At 37.7% G+C, this 17659-nt stretch overlaps 2 protein-coding genes across 3 annotated transcripts in view; one reads left to right on the plus strand and one right to left on the minus strand.

Annotated features, from left to right (window-relative positions):
- Positions 1 to 5103, plus strand: part of npat (nuclear protein, ataxia-telangiectasia locus) — a 57661-nt gene extending 52558 nt beyond the window's left edge. For both annotated transcript variants that reach the window (XM_072263108.1, XM_072263109.1), the window contains exon 18: positions 1 to 5103. In XM_072263108.1, the coding sequence (XP_072119209.1) occupies positions 1 to 87 (87 nt within the window). In that variant the 3' untranslated portion in view covers positions 88 to 5103.
- Positions 1162 to 17659, minus strand: part of acat1 (acetyl-CoA acetyltransferase 1) — a 27706-nt gene continuing 11208 nt past the window's right edge. The window contains exons 5-12 of the mRNA XM_072263110.1: positions 15645 to 15745; positions 15214 to 15357; positions 11931 to 12081; positions 10044 to 10139; positions 7526 to 7639; positions 4931 to 4995; positions 3179 to 3336; positions 1162 to 1727 (exon numbers count right to left, since the gene is read on the minus strand). Coding sequence (XP_072119211.1) covers positions 1607 to 1727; positions 3179 to 3336; positions 4931 to 4995; positions 7526 to 7639; positions 10044 to 10139; positions 11931 to 12081; positions 15214 to 15357; positions 15645 to 15745 — 950 coding nt within the window. The 3' untranslated portion in view covers positions 1162 to 1606. The remainder of the gene's footprint in view (positions 1728 to 3178; positions 3337 to 4930; positions 4996 to 7525; positions 7640 to 10043; positions 10140 to 11930; positions 12082 to 15213; positions 15358 to 15644; positions 15746 to 17659) is intronic.

The following is a 17659-nucleotide window of genomic DNA, read 5'->3' on the forward strand; positions in this document are numbered from 1 at the left end:
AAACACAAGAGGAAGAATCATCTTGACTCTTTTCCAGTTGAAATGGATGTAGACAAGTTTCTGAGTTCGCTGCAATATGATGAATGATTGTGCAGTGTTCAGTATGGTCTGTATTTTCTGATTGGTGTTTTAGTATTCACGTACAATTTTAAATAAATTACAGTATCAGCACTTAAATTGCAATTTATATTAAGTACTTGCTCTGTAACTACCCAAGATGTAAAGATGACCTTGGAAGTATTGTAGAAAGTGGCAACTAAACATTTCTCATACATGCTTGTATTGAACTTTAATTGTACAGTATATTCTAAATTACTATTGGTTGATGCTATCAATGTGTAAATACTGTAAAGCTTTGAACTGTAATTTCAAATCTACCTTAAAGAAGTGGAATTACCTGGAAGTCTACAAATTTTGTTTTATTTTAGAAATATCATTAATAAAATAGTTCATCAGGAAACATTAGTTAGATACAGCACAGTACCATGACCTTCTGGCTGCTGCTCAATTCAACTATGTGACCAATTAACCAACTAACCTGTTTCTTTGGACTGTGGGAGGAAACCAGAATACCCTGAAGAAACCCACGCAGTTATGGGGAGAATGTGCAAACTCCTTGCAGACAGTAGTGTGAATTGCACCCAAGTTGCACTATGCTACTGTGTGTTTGATGGTGTTACTATCAGTTCTGGTCCTTAATTGTTTTCTGTACAAGTGGCCAAAGATGCTGTTAGCCTCACATTACATTTGAAGGGACTTAAAAAGGGTATAGGAAATAAAGGATTGTTCATTATAATAATGAAACAATTGTAGAATTTCCACTGATTAAGTTTCTTGGAGCTGGACAAAGAACCTCTAGTTAGACTACAGCAATTCTGAGTATTCTGGTATCAATGGATTTGGAAAAAAAACTGTTTGATTTCATTTGAGCACTTGAAGTACAAGAACTAGTTGTACTGATATAATCCAATGCCCAAATTTACCCATGAGTAATATCTGCTCCAAGCACTTAATTTTTTTCTACCTGGCTGAAAATTTTTGGCTTCTAAAAGGAATGTTTCTTTCAACAAAAGGTGAAAATTTACACTTGGGTAATGACACTTTGTGTAAAGTCGGTGTTGCACAATTATTGACTATAAGAAAAAATAATGATCACTTAGCCATGGCTTGTATACAATTTATTAATACAGTAGAATTTTACAATTTAAACCCAAGTTCTTTGCTAAAATTGAGGTCATATACACACACGTTATGGATTAATTGTAACTACCTCCTGTTGCATGTACTTGATTTTTTTTTAAAAAAAACAAGCTTATCTTTCATAGTTTGGTTTCAGAAGAAAAAATTATGAAAGGTCACACATTTTCAAGTGGGATGAAGTTACACTGACAGCATATTTCAAGAATGTTCTTAAATGTATTTTGCTGTTATATTGCCACAGTGCTTCCATAAATCAGTAATATTTTTCACTACTGCAAAGATGGTTTTTACACAGTAGAAATGCATACACATTGCAAATATATAATGCATAATTGTTCAGTATTCATTGTAGCGACAGTAAAAAATACATGGCCTTTGAATCACAGCTCAGAAAGGACACTGTGTTTTACAGTCGTTGAATAAGTATTGAGGAAGCACCACCACCTCCATTACAAATTCCAGCAAGACCATATTCTCCAGGTTTCAGATTGTAAGCCATGTGTCCAACAATTCTTGTTCCAGACATCCTAAAAAAAGTGAACAAAAATACCATTTTTCTTCCTGCATAAGACAGTAATAAAAAGGGATCCAAAAGTTTAGTGTAAGTTTGAGACATTTAAGTTTAGCCTGGCAGTAAGAGAATGTAAATACTAGTAAATTATTATTTGTTGCCAATTTAGAACTGCATATTATTTCTTAAATGAAGTGCTATGCTGAGTGCAATGTTGCCAACAATGATGAGAGTTTTACAGTTTGGATACAGCCCTTCAGCCCATTTCACTCACACCAACCAAGATTCCCATTTGCTTGTATTTGGCCCCTATCCCTCTAAACCTTTCCATATTAAGTCGCCCCTCAGGTCGCTATTAAATCTCTCCTCTTCATCTTAAACCTTTGCCCTCTAGTTCTTGCTTTCCCCAATCTCGGGGAGTAAGTTTGAGTACACCCAACCTATGTCCCTCATAATTTTGAACACCTCAATAAGATCATCCCTCATTCTCCTATCTTCCATTGAATAAAGTCCCAACCAATTCAACCTCTCCATAATTTACTCCCTTGCATCCTAGCAACATCCTCATAAATCTCCTCTGCACTCTTTCCAGTTTAATGGCATCCTTCCTATAATCGGGGTGACTAAACTTGAGCGCAATATTCCAAATACAGCCTCACCAATGTTTTATACAACTGCAACATCTCAACTTCTATACTCAAATGCCTTGAGTCATCTTCACCACGTTGCCTGTCATCTCCAAGATCACTCTATTCTAACCATTGCTTGTGTCTCCAAACATTTTTTCCCACAATGTATTTAGACACAGAATTAAAGATAATCCTTTGAAAAATCAGTAAGTCTTAAATGAAGTTAATTTTTTTGTAAATTTCCTTAATGGGATTAAATTATTCCTCAACTCATTACTGGAAAACAAACTGGTATTTCCTTGCAGGAGATTAAGCAGATGATTCTCCAATAAGGTCTGGATATTGTCTGTCAGGAAGCCTGGCAGGTTAAAGGTCTTTTCCTACTAAACGCCCAGCAGATCCCATTATCCAAACCAGACGATAGTATAGAAACCTGTCCATTTGTATTATACCAAACTTGTTTTCTAAGGGAATTATTTACTTAGTCCTAAATTCTGCAATTATCCAATGATACAAAACAAATACAAGGTTGAATTAGATAATCTGGAAGAAATAAACAATACATTGACATTAATATACCTGAGACAGGTATTAACTATTGCTTCGTTACCCTCATACTGAACTGTTCAAAGTGATGTGGCACTATACAAACAAAGCTGCCAAGTGAGGACCAATACATGAATAGTCTTATTCTCTACCCCCCCCACCCCCAAGTTAAATGGTCTGATCTCACTATACAATGACAAGGTATTATTAACTGCCACTTAAATCTTTTAGAAGCAGCTGTTAAGAATTTTAGATCCAAGGTCATGTGGTAACTTTTAGAAATTCCACTTACCCAATGGGGTGACCCAGAGATACTGCTCCACCATTGATATTAACTTTCTGAGGATCAATATCCAACAATTTGATGTTTGCTAGAACAACAACGCTAAATGCTTCGTTAACTTCCCACATTGCAATATCTTCCTTCTTTATACCTGTTGTTTTCAGAAGCTGATTTGATTAAAAAAAAGTAATTACTTACATATTTTATAACTATAGTTCAAAGTATTGTGTTTGCTAATCTTTTTAACTTAGCTTTTATACAGACCCATGTTAAATAAGTTTGGTATAAAACTCACAATAACTTGAATTCTAAGTCTTCAATCATGACTACCATCACCATTCCTGCACATACAATAGACAATCATTCTTAAACAGTAATGGTTATACTGGAGCCTGTTTGGCCCTTCAGCCCAACTTGTCTGTGAGGAGCTAGTTCCATCTACCCATTACCTTTAAACCTTTCCATCCATGTCCTTAGGTAGATGCCTTTTAAATGTTGATTCTGTGTCCATTTTGGCAGCTCATTCAAAATACACAGTATGCTTTGTGTGAAGAAGCTGCCCCTGAGGTCCTTTTTAAATGTCTCACCTCAAAACCTTAGACTTACGCTCTCCTTTGGAAAAAGACATGCTAATGTGTTTAGTCCCTCATGATCTTGTATACCGCTATCAGGTCACCCTGCAACCTCCTATGTTCTAGGGAATAAAGTCCCAGTCTATGCAACTTTTCTTTGTAACTCAGACACCCCAGAACAGGCAACATCCTGGTAAATCTTTGTTGCACTCCTAGTTTAATAATATGTTTCCTATAACAGGGTGACCAAAATACTCCAAGTGCAGCCTCACCAATGTCTTATATAAAAGCAACATAACTTCCCAACTTCTGTATGCAATGTCCTGAGTGAAGGCCAGCAGGTTAAATACCACCTTCACCATACTATCTGTGATGATACTTCCAATTGCACTCCTAATTCCCTCTATTCCAATAACCCTTCCAGTGCCGTACTATTCAATGTACAAATACTCTGATCTAATCACCCAAAATAGAATGCCTCATATTTATCTGGATTGAAAGCCATTTTCCAATTTTCAGCCCAGTTACCCAGCTGACGTAGATGTTTCTGTAACTTCTCACCTTCAGTATCTAAACCACCACCTACTTTAACATTACAAAACTAACTATGACTTGTACTTCTACATTGAAATGTTCAAACAATAACGGTTGCAACCCCTGTGGCACACCACTAGATACAGGCCTCTGTCCAAAAAACAACCCTTGACCAACACCCTCTGCTTCCTTTCTGGGGTTATCATGATAATTTCTATTGGAAGTTCACAGATAGGCTTCTTTTAAATACACTTTTCATTTAAAAGGTAGATTTTGGTCTTCACACTGAAAATTATAATAAAGTAAGGAAAGTGTATTTTGGGAAGTATCACTGATCTTATTCCATAGAGCATTCTTCTCTCAATGGCCAATTTGAAATAGCACTAACTCCACCAATGTGATTTTTTTTGGTATATGTCAGTCATTCTATTGTCATTAAGATCTGAAATTAAAATAATTGTGTCCACATCATGATCAGACACTCATACCCAAGAGTTAGAGGCCACTGGTTAGCCCAATTTCAATTACAATTCTACAGTATAATCCTGCGTGCTATCCAGATATAGCTTTTCCTCTGCTCCACCTCACATCCCTAAAAGAAATGTAGATTTTTTTAATATGTGTATGTATATATTATACACACATATACACATACCTTTGGTACAGCTAAAGCAGGTGCAATTGGAAAGTCAATTGGATCAACTGCAGCATCCCCAAATGCTGTAAAATAGTAATAAAACAACACTTTTATACAAAGCAACAGGATCACTGGAAGAACAAACAGTCTAATGAAAATGTGATTATTAATAAAATATTAAAATGCTAGAATCTTGTCATTTTTTTGTCTCCTTCGTTGTTATAATTTATTTTCAAACTTCTTGGATTAAAGTAATTTGCATGCATTCAGCAATCTGATATAAACTTAAACGATGAAATGCTGTTTTTCTCTTTATAGAATGCTACCTGATTTTTGTACTTTCTAGCACTTTGTTTTAATTTCAAATTTCCAGCATTTGCAGTTTAATGTCTTTTCAATTTCACTTCCAGCATATCTTTTTAAAACTAGAAGAAAGAATGTAGAAACTTGATTAGTTCTTGCAATTCCTTGATCTTTCACTCTGATGCATTGAATTAGCACTGAAATACATGCATGCATGATGTACTGAAAACATCAAGACCATCCTTTCTCATCCCTTCCTTGCTTAAGTAAAGAATAAAAAGATGCAGCTCCCAACTTATAACTTGAAGTACAAACTGATGGTACTAAGGCCCACTGCCAACCTAATTCTAGTATTCCTATTTCTACTCAAATGATTTAAGTTAATAGCCTTTAACAATTCATTGACACTAGAAGACCGTCGATGTTATGCCGACCCATATATTCCTTTAAAAAAAAGTACTAAACCCACACTACACCGTAACCCTCTATATTTTTCTTTCATCCATGTGCCTGTCCAAGAGGCTCTTAAATACCCCTGTTTTAGTCTCCACCACCACCCCTGGCAAGTCATTCCAGGCACCCACAACCCTCTGTGTAAAAAAACTTACCCCTGATGTCTCCCCTAAACTTCCCTCCCTCAACTTTGTACATATGCCTTCTGGTGTTTGCTATTCGTGCCCTGGGAAACAGGTACTGGCTGTCCACCCTATCTATGCCTCTCATAATCTTGTAGACCTCTATCAAGACCCCTCTCATCCTTCTACGCTCCAAAGAGAAAAGTCCTGGCTCTGCTAACCTTGCCTCATAAGACTTGTTTTCCAATCCAGGCAACATCCTGGTAAATCTCCTCTGCACCCTCTCCATAGCTTCCACATCCTTCCTACAATGAGGTGACCAAAACTGAACACAATACTCTAAGTGTGGTCTCACCAGAGATTTGTAGAGTTGCAACATGACCTCTTTACTCTTGAACTTAATCCCCCTATTAATGAAGCCTAGCATCCCATAGGCCTTCTTAACTATCCTATCAGCCTGTGCAGCAAACCTGAGGGACATATGGGTTTGAACCCCAAGGTCCCTCTGTTCATCCACACTCTTAAGTAACCGACCATTAACCCTGTACTCAGCCTTCTGGTTTGTCCTTCCAAAATGCACCACCTCACACTTATCCGGATTGAATTCCATCTACCACTTTTCTGTCCAAATCTGCATCCTGTCTATATCCTCTTGTAACCTTCAACAACCTACAGCTCCATCCACAACTCCTCCAATCTTCGTGTCATCCGCAAACTTACTCACCCATCCTTCTGCCTCTTCATCCAGGTCATTTATAAAAATCACAAAGAGCAGGGGTCCCAGGACAGATCCTTGCAGCGTTCCACTAGTCACCGACCTCCAAGCAGAATACTTTCCTTTCACTACTACCCTCTGCTTTCTTCCTGTAAGCCAATTTTTCACTCAAACAGCCAAGGTTCCACTGATCCCATGCCTCATGACTTTCTGGATGAGTCTCTCGTGGGAGACCTTGTCAAATGCCTTGCTAAAATCCATGTAGAGCACATTTACTGCCCTACCCTCATCAATTTCTTTTGTTACCTCTTCAAAAACTCAATTAGGCTCGTGAGGCACGACCTTCCCTTCACAAAGCCATGTTGACTATCCTTGAGTAGACTGTACTTCTCCAAATGCTTGTAAATCCTATCCTTAAGAATCCTTTCCAATAGTTTGCAGACCACTGATATAAGATGTACCGGTCTATAGTTCCCAGGATTCTCCCTATTACTTTTTTTAAATAAGGGAACTACATTTGCCATTCTCCAATCCTCCAGCACCTCCCCTGCAGCCAAAGAGGATTCAAAGATCATAGCTACTGCTCCAGCAATCTCTTCTCTCACTTCCCACAGCAACCTGGGATATATCACGTCCAGCCCTGGGGACTTATCAATCTTGATGTTTTTAAGAAGATCCAACACTTCTTCTGTAAAACAGTGTATTTTTTTCTTGCACACAAGAGAGACTGCAGATGCTGGAATCCTGGATCAACACACATAAAATGCTGGAGGAACTCAGGTCAGATGATGAATGGTCTTGGCCTGATATGTCGACTGTTCATTTTCCTCAGCAGATGCTGCCCGACCTGCGGAGCTCCTCCAGCATTTGTGTGTTGGTCCATATTTTTTCTTGTTGCAATATTATGTTCTAAGCCCTGTATAATATTGCCAACAGATACTATAAATTAAATATAGCTACTATAAGCATTCATAACTGGCAAATTATTCTGCATTAATAGGAAACCAGAATGCTACATACCTACAATTCGTGCCATTGGAGTAACATTTAGTCTTTTAGCGGCATCTGTAGTCATTAACACTAAAGCTGCAGCTCCATCATTTATGGTACTTGCATTGGCAGCAGTAATTGTACCTATAGAGAAAATACACCTTTTAGCATTTCTAAATATTTTGTAACACTTTTGCATTCTATTAAATCCAGCACAATATCTTTATAAATGAAGCAATAATCATTTGGTATAAATCTTCTAGTATATTCACTGTCCTTCACAGTGAAATGGATGCCAAACAGGTGCTGGCTGGCACGAAGATGAATTTGCAAACCAGCATGCAAATTGAAATTTATGAAGTCTTAAATTTTGTGAGAATTTACTTTGATTACTGCAGGTGTTGATAATATATGGCGTCTTTCACAACCACAATAACCAAAGCTCATTATAACGGATCAAATCAATGAAAACTTTAAACTTTTTATATTTTAAATCAACATAGTGATTATATTGTACACTACATGATGCCCACAAATAAAAGGTCGATTTTTTAAGCAACACACACAAATCTTGTTCGTGATAGATTTTATACATTTTTTTTAATGTTGACTGCTATTTTTCTAGAGCAAAATGAGTTGCTGGGTAAGGCAGCATCTGTAGTGGTAAAAGGATAAGTCAATATTTTAGGCTGAAACACCCTATCAGGGCTGATCCCTTTGCTTCCACAGATGCTGCCTGACCTGCTACGTTCCTCCAGCAACAGTCTTCATTGCTCCAGATTCCAGCATTTGCAGTCTCTTGTCTCAACTTTATTTATCTAGTGACATACAAATCTGAAGAGGTAGGAGTGTAACTACAGTTGCAAGAAAAAGTTTGTGAACTCTTTTCATTTACCTAGTTTTCTGCATTAATTACTCATAAAATGTGGTTTGATCTTCCCAAGTCAAAATAATAGACAAACATAATCTGCTTAATCTAATAACACATAAACAATTGTACTTTCATGTCTTTATTGAACATATTGTTTAATCATTCACAGTCCAGGCTGGAAAGAGTAGGTGAACCGTTGTATTTAATAACTGGTAGAACCTCCTTTAGCAGCAATAACCTCCACCAAACATTTCCTTTAGCTGCCATCAGACTTGCACAATGACAAGGAGGAATTTTAGACCATTCCTCCATACAAAACTTTCAGTTCATCAATATTTCTGGGTCATGCCACAGCATCTCAATTGGGTTAAGGTCTGGACTCTGATTTGGCCATTCCAAAGTACAAATTTCCTTCTTTTTAAGCCATTCTGTTGATTTACTCTTGTGTTCCCAGTCGCTGTCTTGTTGCATCATCCAACTTCTATTAAGCTCAGGTGACAGACCACTACCCTGACATTCTCTTGTAAAATGTTGATACAACTTTGAATTCATTGTTCCCTCAACGATTGCAAGCTGTCCAGACCCCAAGGCAGCAAAGCAGCTCCAAACCATGCTGCTCCTTCCACCATGCTTCACAGTTGAGATGAGGTTTTGGTGTTGGTGTGCAGTGCCTTTTTCCCCCCAAACATAGCAATGTGCATTTCTGCCAAAATGTTCAACTTCTGTCTCATCTATCCACAGTACGTTGTCCCAGAAGCGTTCTGGAACATCCAGGTGGTCTTTTGCAAACTTGAGACATGCAGCAATGTTTTTTTTAGAGCAGTGGTTTCCTCTTTGGCGTCCTTCCTTATAGTGGAAACATGAACAGAGACTTAAAGTTCTACACACTTCTGCAGGTTTTTTTGTTGTTACTCTTGGGTTCTTTTTCAGCTCCTTCAGCATTGCACGTTGTGTTCTTGGACACCCACTCCTAGGGAGTATAGCAACAGTACTGAGTTTCTTCCATTTGTAGACATTTTCTCTTACTGTGGACTGATGAACACTCAAGTCTTTAGAAATGCTTTTGTAGCCTTTTCCAGCTTCATGCGTCTCTATAATTCTTCTTCCAAGGTCCTCTGAAAATTGTTCTGATCGAGGCATGGTGCACATAAACTGATGTTTCTTGAGAAGAGCAGGCTCTGTCAGTAATCTGACTTTGTGTGTCTTTCTCTTAAATCGGGCAGTGCACCTTTACAACCCACGTCTCCAATCTCATCTCATTTACTGGGACACCTGACTCCAAATAGCTTTTGTTAGAAGGCTTTACTCAAGAGCTTCACATACTTTTTTGAACCTAGACTGTAATTGTTTAAATGGAATACTCAGTATCGACAGGTATAATTGTTTATGTGTTATTGATTGTGTCTATTATTGTATCAAAAGCATACCACTTACAAATTACTTCACAGAACAATGATTTATTCAGAAAACATACAGGCCATTTTGCAAGCAAGATTAGGTAAACAACTGCAGAGACCTATTGGTAATGATCATGGGAAGAATAGAAGCTAAGTAACACTAATAGCTACAAATCTATTACACAATGTTGCAATTTTCAATTTTTAAAAAAATGTTATGAAGCAACTTAATCTGAGCCTATTTTTATTTTGGCAAGTACTGCAAATCACGCTGACCTACCGTTTTCTTTCTGGAAGACTGTTTTGATTTTTGGAACTTTACTGAAGTCAACACGTTTGTACTCTTCATCTTCACTGATCACAAGATCCGGTTTACCTGAATCAACATCAAATGTTTTCATGTGAGGGTTCAATATGCCACTCTTATTTATATTATGCAAAGATATGTATATATTCACTACAACAATGTATTAGTTCAAAGTCTGTACACCCCCAAGCAAAAGTAGATAACTGTCTAGAAGCTAACATACATCACACTGAAGAGTGCCTTAATCTCTTGCATGTGTAATGCATTTAATCAGTGATACATATTTAATTCAGGGAAAGAGATTCTCAATTGTTTTATTAGTACTATTTATGGATTACTCCTTTCTACCCAACTTCATGAAAAGCCTAACAAGAATTCACTATTTGATATAGCAAAGGGGCTGATCAGAAAGAAAAGTAAAAATTTGGGAAATATGGGCAGCAGTGACAATATGTAGACTTTATAAGAGATATAAAAATAAAAAAAAAGTTAACAGCTAAAAATCTCCTGACAACAGAAGTTAGGAAGACAAAATACGCAACAATATAGTGAGCAACCAAGGAAATAATTTAAATTTGTCCACAGGAGACTCATTTTGCTGAAAAGAAAATACTGTGCAAATCATATGAAGTTCCATGGATGAATACAGCACAGAAACTGGCCACTTGGACTAGCTAATCCATACTGGCATTTATGCTCCGCTTTAAGTTTCCTCCCATCTTTCCTCATCTAAATCCATCAGCAAAATGCTCTTCCCTTCCTCATATTCGTGTCCCGCTTTTCTTTCACTGCATCTGTACTATCTCTTCTCACTGCTGCCACCAGGAAGAAGGAACAAGAGCCTTGGGACTCTCAATACCAGGTTCAGGAACGGTTACTACCCCTCAACCAGTAGGGAAAACTTCACTCAACTTCACTTGCCCTATCACTGAACTGTTCCTACAACCTACGGACTCACTTCCAAGGACTTTTCTTCTCATGTTCTTGATATTTATTGCTTATTTATTTATTAGTTTTTTTTCTCTTTTGTATTTGCACAGTTCATTGTCTTTTGCACCTTAGTTATTTGTCTTGTTGGGTGTGATCTTTCATTAATTTTATTATGGTTCTTGGATTTACTGAGTATACATGCAAGAAAACGAATCTCAGGGTTTTATATGGTGATATATGTACTTTAACAACAAGTTTACATTGAACTTTGAACCTGTGAAAGTGACTGCTATGTTTCACCACTGTGAATAAGTAGATTTCCTCAGAATTCTTTGCCAATTTCTTGTTGACCACATAACCAGCCATTAAAAAGGCATAAACCAAAGCACTAGGATTAATGTGGAAATATTCTCTATAACCACTAACAAAACACAAATTTATTTCTTACTTCATAACCCATCATTTCCTAATAACTTCATATTTCTGCTATCATCCTACTAAATCCTATCTACACTTTCTATAATGTTTCTATATATAACATGATGACTATGGCTGTATGCAACCAAAATGAGAAATGCGTTACAGGTAGATAGTAAGGTGCAAGCCCCATGATGATATAGACTGTGAAGTCTCAATGTACCTCATACGGTTACTAAAAAATCAAAATCTACATGAATGTTTAAAATTAAGAGTAAGATAGCCAACAGCGATGTGGGTCCAGTTAAAAATAATCTATAATACCTACACTGTTTAAAAACTGCATAGGGAATTGAGATAGAAATCTGGGTAGGCAGAATACATGGAAAATGAGAAATGAAAGAAAGTGGGAATTTGCAACAGGAAAGAGAGACACATAAGCAAATGAAGAGAAAATAAAAAATTTACTTTAAAAGATAATATAGCAGCATTAGAAAAAAAACTTTACATTACCTCTTTGAGGAACACTGACTGGAACCACTTCTTTTGCCATGAGTTTTGAATCCCAAGACGCCTTGCTTCTAGTATATGAACTAACCGCATAAGCGTCTTGATCTTCGCGTGGTATCTTATACTTGCTTGCAGTATTCTCGGCACAGTTCCCCTGAATCAAATTAGAGTTCAATAAATAATATTTTAATGCAACGCAACTCCATTCAATTGGATATACAACACATTCACAACAGTCTATTTTACTCTACAGCCAAAAGCCATTACTTACATTCAGCATGATCCATTTCCAATACTATTTGCTATAACAGATATTCTTCTATTTCTTTCTACCCTTTACTTATTTAGTTTCATCTAATCAGAACCACAGAAGGGGCCTATTGATAATTAAAACATTGTTTAGATTTCTTCCTCATACACTAGCAAAATGTTCAACTTCAAATATTTATCCAATTTGAAAGTTGCAATTGCATTTCACTAATGTATTCAAAATAATTCCTGCATAGAAAGTGCTTTCTCATCCATTGTTAATTATTGGACCTCATTTTCTGTGGTGGATTCAACTAGGCAATTACCGTGCAAATTCACAATTTGATGTCAATCTTGGTGAAGGGTAGGACACTGTTTCAAAGAGCCCTGCCGGGGCAGCACAATTTGATTTGCAATTTAAGACACTTTAGAATAAGATGCAGTTTATACACACTAGTTGCATTATTCACATATTAGAAACAAGCTCTAGGTCAATAGTTTCAAAAAAAATTATGGATTCTGTTTCATTTTTAATGTGTCAATGATTAGGTTGTTTTAACATAAACTGTAGTTCAGGAATAGCCCCTTTGGCCCATCTTGTCAGTGTTGACCACACTGTCAATCTAAACTAATCCCATCTGCCTGCACATGGTCCAAGTCCCTCTATTCCCTGCTAGTTCATGTATCTGTCTAAATGCTTCTTAACATCACTATCCCCACCTCCCCTGGCAGTACCTCCAAGCACCTACCACTCCTGTGTGAAAATAAACTTGTCTTGCACATCTCCTTTAAATTTTCCCCCTCTTGCCTTAAAATGCTCTCCAGTATTTGACATTTCCACCCTCGGGCAAAAAAGACCAACTACTTATTGTGTACAATGCCCCTCATAGTTTACAAACTTCTATCAGTTCTAATTCCTTAATCCAGCTACTTCTTTATTATAACCTTACAATCCCCTAGAAAAACGTCTTAAATTGAAATCTGGAAGGCATTATCTAGCAGTTGGAAATACATGTAGTTATGTCATACAAAGAATACACATAGATAGGCATAATCTGACATCGCTCTTAATGTACAGAGACACTGAACAATAAAAGGGAAATTACAGTAAGTCAAGTTTTCCATTTCAAATAGATCACAGGCTTTGCACAAGATTAAATTTTATAAAATATTAAACATCCATTATAGTCTGACTCCCTCTTTGCAGCTCCAACAACTCTCAAGGAGCTCCACAGTATCCAGGACACAGCATCTCTCTTTATTCTCATCCCAATGACCATTCTATCCACAACTCACACAATCACAGCAATGCTATTTACAAACCCCATTTCCAGAAAAGTTGGGATATTTTCCAAAATGCAATAAAAACAAAAGTGTGTGATATGTTAATTCACGTGAACCTTTATTTAACTAACAAAAGTACAAAGAAAAGATTTTCAATAGTTTTACTGACCAACTTAATTGTATTTTGTACTAAACATACACAAATTTAGAATTTGATGGCTGCAACACACTCAACAAAAGTTGGGACAGAGGCATGTTTACCATTGTGTTACATCACCTTTCCTTTTAATAACACATTTTAATCATTTTGGAACTGAGGATACTAATTGTAGTAGATTTGCAATTGGAAATTTTGTCCATTCTTGCTTGATATAAGACTTCAGCTGCTCAACAGTCCGTGGTCTCCGTTGTCTGATTCTCCTCTTCATGATGCGCCATACATTTTCAATAGGAGATAGATCTGGACTGGCAGCAGGCCAGTCAAGCACATGTACTCTGTGTCTACAAAGCCACGCTGTTGTAGCCCGTGCAGAATGTGGCCTGGCATTGTCCTGCTGAAATAAGCATGGACGTCCCAGGAACAGACGTCGCACACGGTTCCACAGTCTTCCGGTCCATCTGAGATGAGCTCGGACCCAGAGAACTCGCCAGCATTTCTGCATAGAGTTGATGTATGGCTTCCTCCTTGTGTAATACAGTTTCAAGTTGCATTTCTGGATGCAGTGACGGACTGTGTTGAGTGACAATGGTTTTCTGAAGTACTCCTGAGCCCAGGTGGCTATAATTGTCACAGTAGCATGATGGTTTCTTAGGCAGTGCCGCCTGAGGGCTCGAAGATCACGCGCATTCAACAGTGGTTTCCGACCTTGCCCTTTACGCACTGAGCTGTTTCTGAATTCTCTGAATCTTTTCACAATATTATGTACTGTAGATGTTCAAAGACCTAAATTCTCTGCAATCTTGCGTTGAGAAATGTTCCTTTCGAACTAACAATTCTCTCACGAATTTTAGCACAAAGGGGTGAGCCACAACCCATCCTTGCTTGCAAAGACTGAGCCTTTGATGGACGCTACTTTTATACCCAGTCATGATAACTCACCTGCTACCAATTAGCCTGCTAAATGTGGAGTCTTCCAAACCGGTGTTACTTGAATATTCTGCGCACTTCTCAATCTTATTTTAACTCTGTCCCAACTTTTGTTGAGTGTGTTGCAGCCATCAAATTCTAAATGTGTGTATATTTACAAAATACAATTAAGTTGGTCAGTAAAACTGTTGAAAATCTTTTCTTTGTACTTTTGTCAGTTAAATAAAGGTTCACGTGAATTAACATATCACAGATTTTTGTTTTTATTGCATTTTGGAAAATATCCCAACTTTTCTGGAAATGGGGTTTGTACTTGCTGAATCAAACCACTGATTTGAAAATCAAATCGTTTGCACTTCTCAAATCATTGCCCTCTACCACAAAGGAGAACAAGCAGAACGAACACATGAGAACACCACCACTTACAAGTTCCCTCCCACTCACGTACTACTCTGATTTAGAAATATATCACTGATGCTTCATCAACTTCAGATCTAAATCCTGGAACTTCCTAATGAATAGTATTGTGAGAGTAGAGTATCTTCACCAAGCAGACTTTTACAGCTCAGTAAAATAATTCACCATCAAATTCTGACAGGCATCTTGCAAAATCAATGGAAACAATTCAAAACAAATGAACAGGTTTACAGGAAGAGTAATACTTGCCATATGAATTTTGTTATAGACATCTGTTAATCCATCCTTTACAATTAGGTCCTCCAACTTCACACCTCCATAAACTGGTGCTTCTCTACTCATTATATATGGTACATTAGACATGCTCTCCATACCACCAGCAACCATTACGTCCTAAATTTTAGGGAAAGAGGCATATATTACTTAAAGTACAAATCTTCAACAGTGGATGAATAAATAAAGGTGTACTTCACTTTCCTTTGAACATAACCGCTTTTTAAAATGCTTCCCATTGAACTTTCATTTACATTACAATTTTTGCAAACCACGTTAGAAAAGATTATAGTTGCAAAATAGACATGTTAATAGGAATTGCACACTACAGAAATTAAGTTTCATATCAAGAAGAAATCCAAACACAAAAAACAAATATCTTCACATATGCAGTAAGCAGAAATTACCTGATGTCCACACATAAGACTTTGCGCCGCCAGCATGATTGATTTCATTCCAGATGCACAGACTTTGTTGACAGTTGTTGCAGGTGTGGAGACCGGTAAGCCTAAATCAAAGGAACAAGAATATAACTAGGGAGTGGGTCGTACAACTCAAAGATAAAGGAGGGAAAAAATGGTTGGAGGTGGAGGATATGGATGAGGTCGTAAATGAGCATTTTGCATCAGTATTTATCAAGGACATCCAGGATAGGAAGATTAGTGTAGTGTGTGTGCTGGGCCATTTTAAAATGAAGAAATAGGTAGTATAGGGTCTCTTAAAGAACATTAAGGTGGTTAAGTTGCCAGGATCTGATGGGATATATCTTAGGTTATTGAGAGAGGCAAGAGATGAGATTGCTGGGGCCTTGACCAATAGCTTGATCTGAACTTTAACCACAGACAAGTTCCTGTGTATTAGTTCCACTATTCAAGAATGGAAACAGATAATCCTGGGAACTATAGGCCAGAGAGTTACTGCAGTGGATTCTTCGGGATAGGATTTATGAGCATTTGGAAAACCATGACCTAATTAGGAACGGTCAACATGGTTTTGTGTGGGGCAAGTCATGACTTACTAACTTGATTGAATTTTTTGAGGAGCTGACGTAAGCAATTATTTGAGGTAGAGCTGTTGTCTACATGGATTTTACTAATGTGTTTGACAAGATCCCTCTTAGGAGGTTCATTCAGAAGATTAAGATGCATGGGATCCATGGTAAATTGGTTATTTGGATTCAGAATAGGCTTGCTCATAAAAGACAAAGGTAGTGACCGATGGGACATTCTGGCTGGTGTCTATAGGGATCTGTACTGTGACCTCTGCTACTTGTGATATATAAAGCAACTTGGATGAAAACATAGATGGATGTTAGTAAATTGATACAACGATTGGCATTGTGGATAGCATAGAAGACTGACAAAAGATTCAGCAGGATGTATATCAGTTGCAGATGTCAACAGAGAAACGGTAGATGGAGTTTACCCTAGCCAAATGCGAAAATGTTGCACTTCAGGAGATCAAATGTAAGGAGGCAGTACAGTGTTAACAAGCAGAAGGATCTTGGGGTCTCAAGTCCATAGCTCTCGGAAAGCAGCTGCACAGGTTGATAGGGTGGTAAAGAAGGGATATGTATCGTATGCTTGCCTTTATAGTTCAGCATTGCAAAATTATGACACAGCTTTATACAACTCTAGTTAGGCCACATTTGGAGTATCGAGTTCTGGTCACCCCAGTATATGAAGAACGTTGAGGTTTTAGAGGGTGCAAAACAGGTTTAGCAGGATGCTAAAAGTAGAGTGGACAAACTTGGGTTGTCTTCTCTGGACACCAGAGCCTGATAAAGGTTTACGATTATGAGAGGCATAGACTGCCATGATCCTTTTCTAAAAGCCGATGGGCCTAATTCCAAATAACATGCAGTTAAGGTGAGAGGAGGTATGTTCAAAGGAGATGTGCGAGGCATTTTGTTTCTCACAGAGGGTGGTGGGTGCCTTTTCTTGTGCTATGTTTGATGTTTCAAAAGACACGCTGTCAATTGTAATTCAGAACTTCGTGATTTGGAATTTTTAAGAACATTTTCTTTGCCCAAAATTAAAACCTTGATCAGACAGACAGCAGATATGATCCATGCCTAAAAACTAGACTATTTTCTGAATGGAGAAACTCCAAAAATCTGAAATGCAAAGAGACTTGGGAGTCCTTGTGCAGAACACCCTAAAGGTTAACTTGCAGGTTGAGACAGTGGTGAGAAAGGCAAATTCAGCGTTAGCATTCATTTCCTGAGGTCTGGAATACAACAGCAGGGATGTGATGTTGAGGCTTTATAAGGCACTGGTGAAGCCTCACTTTGAGTACAGTCCACCCTCCTTATCCACCAGGGTTTGGTTCCGAGACCCCCCGCGGATACCAAAAAACGCGAATGCTCAAGTCCCTTATTTAACCCGTCTCAGTGCCGGTGGACTTTAGGACCCAGGGCAGC

Source organism: Mobula birostris, chromosome 7 (genome assembly GCF_030028105.1).
Source record: "Mobula birostris isolate sMobBir1 chromosome 7, sMobBir1.hap1, whole genome shotgun sequence".
Classification (NCBI taxonomy): domain Eukaryota; kingdom Metazoa; phylum Chordata; class Chondrichthyes; order Myliobatiformes; family Myliobatidae; genus Mobula; species Mobula birostris.